This window comes from Squalius cephalus, assembly GCF_949319135.1.
Source record: "Squalius cephalus genome assembly, chromosome: 24".
NCBI classification, from domain to species: Eukaryota; Metazoa; Chordata; class Actinopteri; order Cypriniformes; family Leuciscidae; genus Squalius; species Squalius cephalus.
Window position 1 is genome coordinate 29,390,514 of NC_137145.1, and position 17,900 is coordinate 29,408,413.

General features: G+C 40.8%; 1 protein-coding gene across 3 annotated transcripts in view; it reads left to right on the forward strand.

Moving 5' to 3' along the window:
- The window catches only part of LOC307153122 (uncharacterized protein), an 88,967-nt gene extending 76,050 nt beyond the window's left edge, over positions 1-12,917 (forward strand). For 2 of the 3 annotated variants that reach the window (XM_079862293.1, XM_079862295.1), the window contains one exon: positions 12,564-12,917. In XM_079862293.1, the coding sequence (XP_079718419.1) occupies positions 12,564-12,782 (219 nt within the window). In that variant the 3' untranslated portion in view covers positions 12,783-12,917. The remainder of the gene's footprint in view (positions 1-12,563) is intronic. The other variant, XM_079862294.1, reaches the window with a different exon arrangement.
- Positions 12,918-17,900: the final 4,983 nt, after the last annotated feature.

A 17,900-nucleotide genomic window follows, 5' to 3' on the forward strand; every position in this document is an offset into this window, starting at 1 on the left:
TCCATAGGGAGAGACTAGTTGGCACTTCAGCACTGCGTTGTCATCGGGTCCAGGTGAAGGTCCTTCATCAGATCTGGATATGGCCTGGATCCGGCAGGCTGCAGGAAAACCTCGGGATAAACAAAGACACTAAAATTAGCGTAGATGCCATTCTTCTTATGATGTAACGAGTACATCAGGATTTATGGGAAGGATTTATGTTCCCGGTTCCAGCTGACCTAATCTATGCAGCCTAACATTGAATTATAGAAGTCTATAATGTATTATGTGAAAGCTAGGTCAAAGAGATGTGTTTTTAGTCTAGCTTTGAACTGACAGAGTGTGTCTGCTTCCCGGACAATGGTAGGAAGGCTGTTCCAAAGCTTTGGTGCTAAATAGTAGAAGGATCTACCGCCAGCAGTCGATTTTGATATTCTAGGTATTATCAACTGGCCGGAATTTTGAGATCGCAATAGACGTGAAGGACTATAATGCGTTAAGAGCTCGCTCAAGTACTGCGGAGCTAAACCATTTAGTGCTTTGTAAGTGATCAGCAATATTTTAAAATTGATGCGATGTTTAATAGGGAGCCAGTGCAGTTTTGACAGAACCGGGCTAATATGGTCATACTTCCTGGTTCTGGTAAGAACTCGAGCTGCTGCGTTTTGAACTAGCTGTAGTTTGTTTATTAAGCGTGCAGGGCAACCACCCAGTAGAGCATTACAATAATCTAGCCTTGAGGTCATGAACGCATGAACTAATTGTTCCGCATTTGTCAATGAGAGCATGTGACGTAATTTAGATATATTTTTAAGATGGAAAAATGCAGTTTTACAGATACTGGACACATGACTTTCAAATGAAAGATTGGTATCAAAGAGCACACCCAGGTTCCTAACCGACGACGAAGACTTAACTGAGCAGCCATCAAGTGTTAGACAGTATTCTAGGTTATTACGTGAGGAAGTTTTTTGTCCAATAATTAGAAACTCTGTTTTTTCAGAATTTAGAAGTAGGAAATTACGAGTCATCCATTTTTTTATATCCGCTATGCATTCTGTTAATTTTGTGAATTGGTAAGTTTCGTTAGGCTTTGAAGAAATATAGAGCTGAGTATCGTCGCCATAACAGTGAAATCTAATGCCATGTTTCCTAATGATATCTCCTAATGGTAGCATGTACAGAGTGAACAGCAGTGGTCCTAGTACTGAGCCTTGTGGTACGCCATACTGAACTTGTGATCGATGAGACATCTCTTCATTTACTGCTACAAACTGATAACGGTCAGATAAGTATGATTTAAACCATGCTAGTGCAATTCCACTAATGCCAACATAATTTTTGAGTCTATTTGAAAGAATGTTGTGGTCGATAGTATCAAATGCAGCACTAAGATCGAGTAACACTAATAGAGAGACACAACCACGATCGGATGATAAGAGCAAATCATTTGTGACTCTAACGAGAGCAGTCTCAGTACTATGGTACGGTCTAAATCCTGACTGGAAATCCGCAGATATCATTTCTTTCAAGAAAGGAACACAGTTGTGAGGATACTGCTTTTTCTAATATCTTTGACAGAAAAGGTAGATTCGAGATCGGCCTGTAATTGACTAATTCTGTAGGATCAAGTTGCGCTTTTTTAACAAGCGGTTTAATCATAGCCAGCTTAAAGGTTTTTGGTACGTATCCTAGAGACAAAGATGAATTAATGATATTAAGAAGAGGATCTATGACCTCTGGAAGTATTTCTTTCAGTAGCTTAGTCGGTATAGGGTCTAACATACATGTTGTAGATTTAGATGATTTAACGAGTTTAGTAAATTCTTCCTCTTCTATAGCAACGAACGAATCAAATTTTTCCTCCGGAAGACTACAATGCACTCCCTGATGCGATACTGTAGTAGACGGTTGCATAGTTATAATTTTCTCCCTGATATTATCAATCTTATAAGTGAAGAAGTTCATAAAGTCATTACTGCTGTGTTGCTTGGAAACTTCGTTGCTTGAAGCTTTCTTTTTCGTTAGTTTAGCCACCGTTTCAAATAAATACCTAGTATTATGTTTATTTTCTTCTAATAGGTTTGAAAAATAAGCAGATCTAGCAGCTTTTAAAGCCTCTCTGTAAGTAATCGAGCTCTCTTTCCATGAAATGCGAAATGCCTCTAGTTTTGTTTTCTTCCAGTTGCGCTCCATTTTTCTGGCTGCTCTCTTAAAGGGATAGTTCACTTTGAAATAAAATTTTGGTATGTTTTAGCTTACCTCAAGGGCATCCAAGATGTAGGTGTCTTTTTTTCCGCAGTAGTTTCAATTTTGATATTTTTAGGTCAAACCGTTCTTGTCTGTCAGTCATTTCATTCAGGTCTATGGTCACTGTCTCAAAGAGCATGCACAAAGTCCAAATTAAAACAATTCCCCATCGTCCAAATTAAACAATTCCCCATCGTAAGTACACATTGACGGCCTAAGACACGAAATGAGCAGTTTGTGTGAGAAAACGAACAGTATTTATATCGTTGTTATCTCTTGAACACAGCCGCGTCCAAATGATCTGAGGGCGCGGGCGGGTATAGATATATACACTAGACGTCGCCTTGGCTACTGCAGTTCATTGGAACGAAACCGTAGCCAAGCGACATCTAGTGTATATATCTATACCTGCGGGCGGGTATAGATATATACACTAGATGTCGCCTTCGCTACTGCAGTTCATTGGAACGAAACCGTAGCCAAGGCGACGTCTAGTTTATATATCTATACCCGCCCGCGCCCTCAGATCATTTGGACGCGGCTGTGTTCAAGAGATAACAACGATATAAATACTGTTCGTTTTCTCACACAAACCGCTCGTTTCGTGTCTTAGGCCATCAATGTGTACTTACGATGGGGAATTGTTTAATTTGGACGATGGGGAATTGTTTTAATTTGGACTTTGTGCATGCTCTTTGAGACCGTGACCATAGACCTGCATGAAATGACTGACAGACAAGAACAGTTTGACCTAAAAATATCAAAATTGAAACTACTGCGGAAAAAAAGACACCTACATCTTGGATGCCCTTCAGGTAAGCTAAAACATACCAAAATTTAATTTCAAAGTGAACTATCCCTTTAAGGGCCTGAGTGTGCTCGTTGTACCACGGCATTGGACTATTTTCTTTAATCTTCTTTAAGTGCAACGGAGCAACTGTGTCTAAAGTGCTGGAAAAGAGAGAGTTAAAAGTTTCTGTTGCAATATCGAGTTCTTCTAAGCTATCTGGGATGCTGAGATGGTGAAACTGATTAGGAAGATTATTAATAAAGCAATCTTTAGTGGCAGAAGTGATAGGTCTAACATATTTGAAACACGGAGTCGGCTTTGCAGCCTTTGCTAAATTAAGTTTACACGAGACTAGATAATGATCTGAGATGTCATCGCTCTGCTGCAGAATTTCAACGGCATCAACATCTATTCCATGTGATAATATTAGATCTAGAGTATGATTACGACGATGAGTAGGTCCTGACATGTGTTGTCTAACTCCAATTGAGTTTACAATGTCTTTAAATGCCAATCCCAATGCATCTTTTTCATTATCGATGTGTATATTAAAATCACCAACAATTAGTACTTTATCTGCAGTCAATATTAATTCTGATAGAAAGTCCGCAAATTCTTTGATAAAATCTTTATGGTGCCGTAGTGGCCTGTATACAGTAGCCAGCACAAATCTCAAACGTGATTTATCATTTATACTATATATTTTCACATTAAGTACTAACACTTCAAAAGAATTATATTTAAAACTTGATTTCTTAGTGGTTTTGAAAATATTACTATAGATTACAGCAACTCCTCCCCCTTTGCGTTTCAGACGAGGCTCATGTTTATAACAGTAATCTTGCGGGTGGACTCATTTAAAGTAATGTAATCGTTTGGTTTTAGCCAGGTTTCTGTCAAACACAGCACATCTAGGTTATAGTCTGAAATCATATCATTAACAATGAGTGCTTTTGAAGTAAGTGATCAAATATTCAGCAACCCAAGCTTTAGCATTTGCTCATCTGTATTATAGCTGTTTTTTATTTGTTGAACATCAATTAAATTTTTAACCTTAGATGGGTTTAAACGTTTTTTGGATTTCCAAATTCGGGGAACAGACACAGTCTCTATATGATGATAGCTAGGTGAAAGAGGCTCTATGTGATGGGATTTATCTGACCTTGGTGACGTGAGGCCGCTAGCAGACGGTCGGTTTAGCCAGTCTGTCTGCTTCCTGACCTGAGCCCCAGATTGTCATGTTTGAGCTCTAAGACTATGTGCCATATTACTAGAGAGAAGAGCAGCACATTCCCAGGAGGGATGAATACCATCTCTTTTCAACAGGTCAGGTTTGCCCCAAAAACTTTTCTAATTGTCTATAAATTCTATATTATTAAGCGGACACCACTTAGACAGCCAACCGTTAAGAGAACACAATCTACTAACTATCTCATCACTCCTGCGAACAGGAAGGGGGCCAGAGCAAATTACAGTACCTGACATCGTACTTGCAAGTTCACACACCTCTTTAATATTAATTTTGGTGATCTCCGACTGGCGGAGTCGAACATCATTAGTGCCAACGTGAATAATGATCTTAGAGAATTTACGATTAGCATTAGCCAGCACTTTTAAATTTGCTTTGATGTCAGGCGTTCTGGCTCCCGGCAAACATGTGACTATGGTGGTTGGTGTCTCTATTTTCACGTTCCGTGTAATAGAATCGCCAATAACTAGGGCACAATCATTCTCAGTGGGTGTTTCACTGAGCGGGGCAAATCGATTTGTTATGGTAATCGGAACAGATGAGTGGTTTTTTGATCTGTGACTAGAGCGATCCCTCACTGTCACCCATTTGCCTGGCTGCTCAGGCACTACTTCAGCTGGAACCGCATCATGTAAAGAGTTCACTATGCTAGGCGCATCTAAAATAGTATCTGAAGCTCTAGCACTCTTACTATCCTCAATTAAAGTTTGGATGCGTGTTTCTAGTTCTGAAATCTTCTCTGTCAGCCTAACTGTCTCCTTGCATTTATCACATATAAATCCTATATTGCCAACAGAGAAGGCTATGCTAAACATGTGACATGAAGTGCAGGTGACAATAACAGGACAAGACATTACTCACCGTGTTTGTTGAGTGATTCTTACTCACCTGAGCTTTTATGAACTCAAAGGCGTGAGAGAAAAATAAATAAATAAAAATAGCTGAGCGCACGGGTGGCGCGTTAACAGGCTAGCGAATTACTAGCGTGTTGTGCTAGTAGTAACGGAAGCTAGCGATGTCAGGTTAATCTGAGATGTTGGGTAAGCTGTATTTAGTAGTAGTATAAACAACTAGAAATTGTAGTAAATGATGGTTCAAAACAAGGAAATACGAGGCTAAGACGGAGCTTACAGCATACAGCACCGAAGCAAACACACTCACAGCAGGCAGCGAGGCAGACAGGAGCAATCGATCAGACAGGAGCAATCGATCAGTCAGATACATTAAGCAGATACATTAAGATATTAACTTGAGAATTAAAAATTATTTAGTTATAAAGTGTTGTTTTCTGAAAACATTATCAAAATTAAGTCAGTTTGTAGTTGGCAGATTTGTTCGTGTTTTAATCACAAACTCATTTTTATAAGATATATGTTTTGTTTTCTGAAAAATGTATCAATTAAGTGCCTTAATGCTTTAACCCTTTAACTGTCACCGTCCCGTATACGGGACGCCTAAGTTTACTTCACTATATTACAATTAAATCCTAATTTAATCATGACAAACTATATATCGTTAGAAAGGTCTAAGACTCCTTAATAGATATTCCAGCACTGTTTTTTGTTACAATTTATGCAGGAACAGTAATAGATGAATTTATGACAAGAGTGCACCTCAAAAAATCTACATCATAACAGGCGTTTATGGCGTTTGTCACAAAAAGTTGACGCAAACACTTTTAATAATTGAAACTTTGGTTTTCATGCTAAAAGTTCATAATAAAACATTTAATCTAGTATTTGTCAATAATTTTTTTTTATAAAATAATATTATCTTCTAAAAAGTATAATATACATATTATCCTCTAAAATATAATATTATCTTTTTTATTGCCTTTTTTTATTACATCACATATTTTAGTAGTTATCATAAATTAGGTATCATTTGAAAGTTTACGATCTCAGAATTCATCCTGTGTAAACTGTTTTGAAATTGGACATTGTGTTACCATAGAAACGGTACTCTAAATTATTTGATCAGGCTCCTCCCCTTTTGGGCGTCGTCATGTTTCATAATTTATGATCAAAATATTTTTTAATCTTGACAAAACACATATTGTCAGAAAGGTCTGAGTCTCAAGGTTCCATATTTTGTGACAGAAGTGATATTTGGACACAAATTTATTAATTTGTTAAGGTAGAATGCATAGTTAAATTCAATGGAATTCAATGACACCCGGTGGCTATTTTTGGTAATACGCCTAAACAAAATCTCATGGGAACTTCAATTTTTGTGATATCAACTTCAAATTTGGAACACAACTTGGTTAGATATATGGCTTTGATTTTATAGTAATTTTTTTGTAAAACATATTTTGTAAAATATATATTTTAAATAAAAGAAAAATATTAAATAAATTATATTTGATTTAATGTAAATTTAAACTTCCATAACTTTTTCATACTTAAATTTTTTGAAGTGCTTTCACTTCAGTAATAATCTGCATTTTTTCCCTTTAAAACAAGACCAAACTTGGGTCTATACTCCAAAGCATTCTTGAATTACAACCATTTAAGCTTGAATAGTGCATTTTAATGTCCATTCTCAAAAAGGGGGGTGACAGCTAAGGGGTTTAAGTTTGTTTGTGGCCCTGGAGGTGTTCTGACATGCTTTGACATTTGTGCTTATTTCTGTTACTTGTGACATTTTCATGGCTAAAGTCTGATTACACTGTATTTAGCACAAACTCTGCTACAATAATATATCAGCAGCATGTATGTAAAAGTTTGCAGTTCTGAGATAATGACATTTATGCGTGGTTTGTGAAAATACAAAAAAAAAAATTGTCACTGAAATAAGGCCATGAAACCCATACTGATTATTTCTTCACAAGACTTTTGAAAATTGCATCACATAGCCTAGAATATTTGCTCCAAAACTGTGTAAAAATCATCCTGACTGCTCATTCAGATAAGACAATATATTGATTTAAAATTTGTAAGACGTGTTTTGTGTAAGAAAGCTTTATGCGAGGAGGCGTGATCACATCATTAATATGTAAGCCTTTTCACACCTGAGAAAGACAAAGACCCTCGCCTAATGGCCCTATTAAGAGCTATCCGGCCCTGTCATTCTGAGCAACCTTGCACAAAGAATGAGGAGATTTAAAAAATAATGGCTTTTTGATTGTTTGGATTTATTTACAACACAACATAATCCAAAGATACACAACAAATGACAAAAAAGCACACTATTGAAAACAATGAACCAAAGACAGAGACCTTTGTGCCATTCCTAAAAACATTGTACATACCTTTCATTTCCAAGGTGTTTGATTTTCACTTTACCATGTTCATATACAGAGACTCATGTGAATGTTCCAAAATATGAAACATTTAAACATTTAAACCAAAATACGTTACCATATTATAACATATATATACGTTTGAGCAGATATCCACAAACACAGTAACAGTAAACACGGGTCTATTATAATATAATTATAATGAATATTATAATATTCACCATATATCTAGCAACAGTTCAACTGCAATGTGAAGTTTATGCAACAATAACATTATTTTACAAAAGCACAATGTTTTGATTTGATTGTAAGTGGACACATACAAAAGAAATAGAAATATCACAGATTCTTTTTTTATATTTTTTTTATTTCTGTATGACCATAAATGACGGAGTAATTTAAGTTTATTGTGCTACAATGTGAAGAAAATCCAGCAAAACGCGCGGGCGCATTTGCCGACCCCAGAGGGTTAATGTCAGACACCTGGGTTGCTTGACTTAATCTTCTTTGAATCTAATCATCTATGCCTCAATGTAAAACACAAGGTAACCTAATTTAAACATTTAATAAATTTGTAAAAAGCTGCATGCCTTTTGTGCTTGAAGGGACACAAACACACGACATTGTCAATATGCCCGTCTCGACGAGTATCCTCATAAACACAGTTGCTTATGAACGTAATCAATTGAGAAAGAAACGGATGCGTATCGTTATATTGGATCCATGCATTAGTTCTTAAAGTGACAGCAGCCTAATAAACCTGCCTCTGTCTGCGTCACTAATGTTCATCAAACAATAAAAGACAAAGAATTAATCTTAGTTAAAACTACAAAAGTGATTTTCTCCATTTAATTTATACAATGAAGATTGTTGAAAACACGAAGCACTGTTTATTTCCGTTTTATCTTTGTTTTGTTGTATCAAAATAGAGCTATTCAAGTCATCTGGTTCAATGATTTTCATATCGCAGAAAAATAAAAATCGCAATGTCAGTTTTTTCCAATATCATGCAGCCCTAGTTATAATTATAATTATATCCTATTATAAGTAATTGCAACCAAAGTTAAAATGCATTATAATATTTGCTAATTCCTTGTTGCGTCTGAAATTAGTTGCTTGTCAGTGTTTTAATTCATTATACTTTCTAAGGGTGAATTGAAAAGTATTATAATGCATTATAACTGTGGGTATTATTATTCATAGGATCATGCAATGCATTATAAGGCATGATTGCGTACAAAATACTTTTATAATGCATTATATATGAAGGCTTTAAGTAAAATGTTACTGATATATTTGAACTGTTAATATCTTCAGTCATTTTGCTTCTCCAGTAAATGTATTTTTATTTGAGAATGTTTAGATGTTTGTGCTGGAAAACAGAAACACTGAGGAAGAACATCATTTATTGCAGTGGTGTTTGTCAAATATTGCTAGGCGAAGATCATTTTCTCATTTTCCCAACCATTGATTTTAATAACGTATTAGTAAATGTTGAAATGAATACTAAGATTGATCAATGCAGTTCATGTTCACTAAGGTAGTTAACTAATGCTAACTAATGAACCTTATAGTAAAGTATGACCAGTATTGCTAGGCGAAGATCATTTTCCCATCATCACTGGGATGTTAGACGAGACGTCTCGTGGGTGGGAACCAGAGGCTCTCGAGGCGAGAGAAAGTCCTGTATCTAGGTTGTTGTCATGACAACCGTTGCCGAGTGTCATTCTTTGAGGGTTAGAGGTTCAGTCTCCTGTCATATCATTAGTCTCGAGTGCCTTTTTTCCCATAATGATCCCACTCTCCCTGCTGGATAGTTGGTTTATGATTAGCCTTAGGCTGGCACTTGGCAGCTAATTTCTGATTGAATGAGTCACGTTGTGTTTTGCTGCTTGGCTATAAATGAACTGAAGTTGCAAATTCACTTTAGTATATTTTTTTAAAGTCCCCCTGTAGTCAATAATTGTATCTTTTAAAACTCAACTTTGATCAACAAAATATGTAAACGTTTTTTCCTTGAAAAAATTATCTTCATGCCTTAGTCATCTCGACTGTAACTCAACACCCTTGCCTCATTTAGTATGCACGGTTCTATGAATATGCAAATGAGCCCCGCCTCCACTCACTCACTCAGCTCAGAGATCCACTGGTTGACGATCACACGTTGATCTGATTGGTTACAAGGTAGTTTGTGACGTCAGAAACACCAGCGATTTCAAAGCTTGCTTTTGAGACTGTCTTTGGTTCACTGCAGTTTTAAAGGGTAACTAAACCCTAAACCAACTTTTTTTAGTTAATGATCTGTAAGAATGGGGCTTTATTAGTGCTGTTCATTGATTCGAGTAACTTTTTTGATATTTGGGTATAAAGTGTTTTAATTCTACAATATATGGTGTAAAAACGTCTGAGTGCTGCCCTCTTCAGGTTGAACGGTGGCTACTGCAGTTGAATTTTCCTATTGGATGTTTGCGTTGGTACGTGAAGTAAGCAGTGGCAGGTGGCGTAAGCAGGTTCCAGCTCACCACGCCCTCCCTTGGTATGAGCTCACCACGCCCTCCCTTGGTACGAGCTACCACGCATAGTATTGCATCAGTTAGGATAGCTTCAAGTTAGCGTAGATTTATTTAGTACAGTGGTCAGGAGGGTGCGTAGGTGTAGTGTTGCTGATTGCAACAGCACTGCTGGACTGCATAGCTTTCCAGCAGACTTGGAAATTAGGCGCCAGTGTTTGCATGCACTTGGCCTGGAAGACCGTGAGTGTGAAACCTGCATTTTACGCGGGATTGCTTCTCCAATGCAATAGAGGTGGACATGGGCTTCTCCACACAGCTCGCGCTGAAAAGCGACACAGTGCCAAACGCTGCTCCTCCTGCATGGACTCCACCACCGCAGTGGCGTCTTGATGTGAGTGATCATATATATAATCACAATTTATGGTTAGGCTAAAGTTAATCCTCTGGGGTCGACAAACGTGCCGGCGCATTTTGCTGGATTTTTTTCACATAGCGGCAAAATATGAATATGCCTACAGAGAGCGCGCGCTATTGACATCAACTAGATAAAATTCATCAGATGCATGTACTTTACGTCGCCTTGCGACCCTGTGAGTCACTCTTTTTTTTTAGAGTCTGACAGCAGCTGTCAATTAATCCGTCACTGCGGGTCTCAGGTGCATCATGCCCCCCCCCCCCCCCCACGCTCAGCCCCGCCCTCGGTTCGTCCCCTCTATCCTCTGACCAGGGGTTTAGTTTCCCTTTAAGGAGAAAATACTCAGCAATGGTGTCGACTTATGAATTTACACATGGTTTGTCTTAAAGCATATTAAAAACACCACATAGACACATAAACAACATTAAAAGCTGGATTTTCAACACAGGGGGACTTTATTAAATTAAACCTTATTGTAAAGTGTTACCAAATATTCTTTAAAAGTAAATTTAACACTTTATTTTACAGTGTCATTGTTACATGTTACATGTAGTTACAGAAGTAATAATAACTATAAATTATGCATAATTACATACAACTAACCCTAAACCAAACCCCATTACTAACCCTATAATATGTAGATGTAGTCATTTATTAATACTCAGTACAGTACTTAAGTTAGGGTTAGAAAGTAAAGTGCAACCCACTTTAAAATAAGGTTTCACTTGTTAACATTAGTTAATACATGAACTAACATTAACAATGAGCAATATATCTTCACAGCTTTTATTAAGCTTTTGTCAATGTTCATGTTTGTGTTAGTTCACAGTGCAATTACTAATGCAATCTTATAATAAAGTGTTTCCATGAATCTAATTCACTTTTTAAGGTTAGCTTTTTCCTAATGGTTTTTATTATTTTGTATTCAGTTCGTTCTTTTGTTTTTTGTACGCTTTTCATTTCTATCTGTGTATTATTCTTTTTTTTCCTTTTCTCTTTGTATTTTTATTGTGTAAAATGCCTTGAGAAGCTGCTTTAAAGGCGCTATATAAAATAAAGTTTATTATTATTATTATATTATTGCTTTTCTTACTTAGTATTTTTGTCTTGTTTCCAGTCCAAATATTATTTCATAACATTTCTTAAATCAAGATGCATTTACTAAAGTAGTAAAATTATATAAGATATTAAGTATTGTTTATGTAAGTGATTAATTAAGTGTGTTGATGCTTAAAACAAACAAAATTATCTGCCAATGGGGTAAAAATTAATAATATTGTTTCTGTTTCAGGGCTCGACATTAACGCTTGTCCGGGACAAGTGGATTTTTTGAAGGGACAAGTAAAAGAGAATTTTACTTGCCCGACCGGACAAGTAGCCTGATTAAACGTCAATAACAAAAAAATAACTAGGGAATCACTAAAATGAGAGAATGATTCTGATTGTATTATATTTATTGTAAGTTGCGATCGATAGTGGATAATAAATGTATTACTGACGGTAACAAGGTTGCGCTGTTGAGGCTCGCACAGCCTCTCGAGGAGAAATCCAAACAAATGTAAACTCAGATTAAACTCAGTTAACAACATACTGCCAGTATAACAGCCCTATATTATCTTATTAGGCTATTCTAATTTAATGATAAAATTTAAAACTAAAGATAAAGCATACACTTAAATATAGCATAAACGTAAATACTGACAATATGCAGATTTAAATATATCAGAGCTGACTGAACACAGATGAGGATATTTCTTCAGAATAAATTATATTTACAGCACACACACACCAAAAAAATTCCGGACAAGCAACTTTTTTTACTCGGAAAAGTGAATGACATATTTACTTGTCCAAAGGACAAGCACATGAAAAGGCTTAATGCTGAGCCCTGTGTTTGAATTAAGAATATTTTTCTTACCCCATTTGCAGATCATTTTTTTTAAACATCAACATTCCCCTGGAAAACAAGACATAATATCTTATGTCATTTTACTCATCTAGTAAATGCATCTTGATTTAAGAATTTCTAGATATTTGGACTGGAAACAAGACAAAAATACTAAGAAAAGCATTTTTTGCAGTGTGTGTTTTTATGATTTGGTGTTTTGATTATTTTTGTGCAGGTGTTCTTGGAGCCGCTCTCTAAAGTGCTCGGTCAGGCCAAATCTAAAGCTCTCCTGCTGGACGTTGCCCGTTCAAACTCGCGTCACCTGATCAAACTGCATCAGATGGGGCTTCTTCTGGGAATAACCGAGTGGAGAGGAGACTTAAACAGCAAACTGGTTTCTCCAGCTCGTCCCGAAGCGCCCGCACAAGACAAGAAGTTCCGAGTTCACTTCTAGTTTCAAACTGGATTCTGTAGACACCAAAACTGGTCTGTTTCAAACACTGTTTTAACTTTTGGTGTCTTTACAAATGCGCACTTGTAAATGTTTATTAAACACAGTAACTGTTCTTGAAATAAATCCGAAATTGCTATATGACTGTGATTTAATTAAATTAATATATGCACTGCATGTTTTAGTGTGAAGCGCAAAACTGTGTAATTGTGCAAAGACTCATTTTTTTATTTTACAATGAAATATTACATACTGTAGCAAAATCAACTCAAATGAGGGGAATGTATAATTGATAATCAATAATTAATCATTAATAATTAATCATACTGGTTTTGAGCCATATTACCTACACATTTTAAATCCCAAAAATGGAATAAATAGGCCATATATTTGTATCTCTCTCTCTCTCTCTCTCTCTCTCTCTCTATATATATATATATATATATATATAATTAACCACAACAAATTACAATCAATTATGAATATACAGAATTAATGTCACATCGAATTCGTTTGTCCACCAAATGAATCATGCGATTTTCTTATCAACTCTTAAGAGAGGCTATTACTCTGGGCATGAGGAATAACTTTCTTGTTTTATAAGATTATTAACTTTGTAGGCTGATCACACTTTATAAAGCTTAACTTTATAAAGCTAATGATCGTACACATTTAAGAGGCTTTGTTCAGTGAGCAGCAAACACAGACAATCAAGCATATAATGGGTTCTCTTACGAGAGGTCTCTCGTACTGCGTAAGGTATCTTACGCTAAGGGAAAATCCTTTTTCCGCGAGATATTGAAGCCAAAAATTATCCTTAATTTTTCAATAATGCAAAACGCGTTGCGGCAGCATACAGACATGGGCAAGACAGCTCGCGCGCCTATTGGCTGCTCTGTGGCAACTGCAGCAAGCCTATGGAGCGAGGTCTGGCGTGACGTCAGACCCAATGAGGGCGCTTCACGCCCACTGCGTCACATCCCGCCGAAACGGGCATGGCCTAGGCCTATAAATCCCGCTCGCAGGCAGCTATTATCTGATTTTTCATCCTTCAAGCGAAGCACACGCATCGCTGGATCCGGAGAGAAGCCGCGCCGTCCTAAAAAGCACCTTCAGCGGGACGAGTCACTGAAGTCGCTGGCCGCGCCGCCTTCCTTGCCTTCCTGCTGCGCTATCCGGCGCTCATATCCTTTCACTCTCTGTTATTGTGTGTGTGTGTCGCCAGAGCGATTTTTTTCTGCCCGGGGAGCGCGCTTCGCCTGCGTCCAAACCAGCGCCTTTTCTTCCTGAGCTACATGAAGAAGTCGCTAAGTCCTGGAACGCCCCCTATTCAGCTAGAGTGCGTCCATCTGTTTCTTTGGCATTCTCTGCAGTCGACAATGCCAAGAACAGGGGATACCATTCGCTGCCGCCGGTCGAAGAGGCGATAGCGGCACACCTTAGTGAACCCTCTGCTGGACGGCGCGCTAAGCTGGCCCTACCCTCAAAAGCTTGCCGCACGACGTCAAGCCTGCTCCGCCGCACTTTCTCCGCCGCCGGGCAAGCTGCGTCAGCGCTGCACACCATGGCCACGTTGCAGATCTTCCAGGCCGATCTCCTCCGAAAGCTGGATGAGAAAGGACCTGATGCGATCTGCGTGCCGGACTTAAGGAGCGCCACGGACCTCGCTCTCCGTGCGACTCCGTGCGAAGTCTGCAGCACAGGCCATTGGACGGAGTATGGCCTCTCTCACTGTAACCGAGAGGCACCTGTGGCTAACGCTCTCAGAGATGGCCGAGTCCGAGCGCACCGCGTTCCTCGACGCTCCGCTTTCTCCCGTTGGCCTCTTCGGATCCTCCGTGAAGGATTTTGCGGAGAGATTCGCCGAGGTGCAGAAAGCGTCGCAGGCTATGAAGCACTTCCTCCCGAAGCGCTCCAGCTCTGCAGCAGGCCGTGCGAAACCGTCTGCCCAGAGCTCACAGCCCCAGCCATATGTGTAGAAAAATGCCCACTGCCCAGTGCCCATTCCTACACACAAGCACTGCCCGTCACACAGGGCTCGCGGACATAAAATCAACTCAGATCGATTGCGCATTAAATGTGGTAAATGTGCCCACTACCCAGTGCCCACAAACACTACGTTATGCATGTCCCAAGGTTTCTGTTTAAACGAAACCAACGTGCATTCGCTTCACTCAAGCGAACAATGCTTTCGGTGTGGTAAATGTGCCCGCTATCCCGTGCCCACATCCACACACAGACATGACAGTTCCTACGGGACTTGCCCAGCTCTCCCCCTCTCGGTTGACCGCCGCAGAGAAGTCGAGCACGGGCAATCTGCCCGCTGTTATCAGCGCGCCCCCTGCCTCAAATGTCATGAGCGCGACGCTTATGTTATAGCACACCGAAGCCTCTCCATCGCTGAGCGAACGGAGCGTGCTTCGTTTTCAACCCCTAGCTATTCATGCAGATGCATGGGCAAAGCTGCCCGGGGTTTCGAAGTGGGTGCTAGACATTATAAAAAGAGGCTATTCGCTGCAGTTTCGCCGACGCCCTTGCCGCTATACGGCGCGCGTCGAGACCGCGGTTGCGAAACTATTGAGCAAAGGGGCCATAGAGCCTCTCTCTCAAGTTCAGAGCGAAGGAGGGGTATACAGCAGATACTTCCTGGTACAGAAAAAAGACGGGGGTCTCAGACCCATACTAGATCTAAGGCAACTGAACAGAGTGCTTGTGAAGCGACAGTTCAGGATGCTCACGACCAGAAAAATCCTCGCGCAGATTCGCTGAGGAGATTGGTTTGTGTCAATAGATCTGAAAGACGCGTATTTTCAAATACAGATAGCGTCACGTCACAGGCGATTTTTGAGATTCGTCTTCGAGGGCCAGGCATATCAGTACACAGTCCTGCCGTTCGGTTTATCCCTAGCACTCCGTGTATTTACGATGTGCATGGATGCAGCGCTCGCACCCCTCAGAATGCGGGGCATGCGAGTACTGAACTATTTGGACGATTGGCTAATTCTAGCCCAATCTCACTCAGAGCTCACAGAGCACATGACCATTTTATTCGATCACCTCGAGAATTTGGGTCTCAGAGTCAATTGGGCGAAGAGCTCTCTGTCCCCCAGTCAGATGATATCTTTTCTGGGCACAGAGCTGGACTCGCTGTCCATGATAGCACGACTATCACCACAGCGCGCGGTAGACGTTCAGCGCGCAGCAAACTCTTTCTGCTGCGGCGCATCTGTCCCGCTCAAGAAATTTCAGAAGATGCTAGGTCTCATGGCCTCAGCATCATCAGTGCTCCAGCTTGGCCTGCTCCGCATGCGCCCACTGCAGTTCTGGCTGAAAGTGCGAGTCCCAGGGCGAGCGTGGGCATCCGGTCTGCTTCGTCTCAAGGTCAATCAGAAGTGCATCGCAGCTCTTGGAAAACCTTGGAAAGCGAACGACTGGTACCAATCAGGTGTAAGCCTGGGGACTTCCTCGAGGGTGAGGGTGGTGTCTACGGACGCATCCACCTCGGGATGGGGAGTGCTGCTCGAGGGCAGACCGTTCTTCGGCCAGTGGTCAGAACGGGAGAAGCTTCTGCACATAAACTGCCTCGAAATGCTGGCAGTAGACAATGCGCTGACGCGTTTTTGTCCCCAAATAAAAGGACGCCACGTCCTGGTCCGCTCGGACAACATGTCTGTGGTGTCCTACATAAATCGCCAGGGCGGCCTCAGGTCCCGGAACCTGCACAGGCTAGCAGAACGCCTCCTGGAATGGGCTCAGCGCAACCTGCGCTCGCTGAGAGCAGCGCACGTGCCAGGGCTCCTAAACATAGGACCAGACAGACTGTCCAGGAACAATGTTCCGGCAGGCGAATGGTCTCTACACCCACAGACAGTCCAACTGCTGTGGAAGAAATTCGGCAGAGCGGAAGTAGACCTGTTCGCGTCTCAAGAAAACGCTCACTGTCTGGAATTTTTCTCCAAGAGCAGGGACGCGCTGGCTCATGTATGGCCCCGCCGCCCGCTCTATGCTTTTCCCCCCGTCTCTCTCCTGCCTCAGGTGATAGAGCGGATCATGGAAGAGGGATGCTCAGTACTGTTCGTAGCACCGTTCTGGAAAAACCAACCTTGGTTCCCAGCTTTGATGCAGCTAGCGAGCACTGCCCCGTGGCCAGTGCCAGTGAGGAGAGACCTCCTCTCTCAGGCCCACGGCTCGATTTGGCATCCTCACCCAGAATTGTGGTCCCTTCATGTTTGGGCCATCAACGGGTACATGCTGAACTCCCTAAAGGAGTGTTAAACACGATCACGCAGGCTAGAGCTCCGTCTACGAGACGTCTCTACTCCTCGAAATGGTCAGTGTTCTCGGGCTGGTGCACAGCCCGTGGCGTGTCACCCACAGCACGGAGGTGCTTTCCTTCCTACAAGAGCTGTTGGATAAGGGTAGGACCCCTTCCACGCTCAAAGTCTATGTGGCGGCTATAGCAGCGTTCTCGAGAACAACGCTTGGTCAGTCAATAGGAAGGAACGATTTAGTCATCCACTTCCTTAGAGGGGCTAAGAGACTGAATCCTCCCAGACCTCCCTCAGTCCCCGTATGGGACCTTTCTACGGTGCTGGAAGCCATGAAAGGTGGCCCATTCGAGCCTTTACAGATGATTGATCTGAAACACCTGTCTTTCAAGACTGTGTATCTGCTGGCTCTCGCTTCAGTGAAGCGCATAGGGGACTTACACGCACTCTCAGTGAGTGCGACGTGCATGGAATTTGGGCGTAATGACTCAAGGGTTATACTCAAATCTAAGCACGGTTATGTTCCAAAATCCCTCAACACACCGTTTAGGGCGCAGGTCATTTCCCTGTCAGCCCTACCGGTCCCTGATGAGGAAGGAGACGCGAGCCTCCTTTGCCCAGTCAGGGCATTACGAGCTTATGTGTCTCACTCGTCTGTTTTCAGACAGACAGAGCAGCTCTTTGTTTCGTTCAGCGGGCGCTCTAAGGGACTAGCCGCGTCGAAACAGAGCCTATCCAGATGGATAGTTGATGCTATTGCGCTAGCATACGCTTCCAAGGGCATGCAATGCCCGTTGGGTGTCAGAGCGCACTCCACGAGAAGCATGGCTTCATCGTGGGCCTGGTCGAGTGG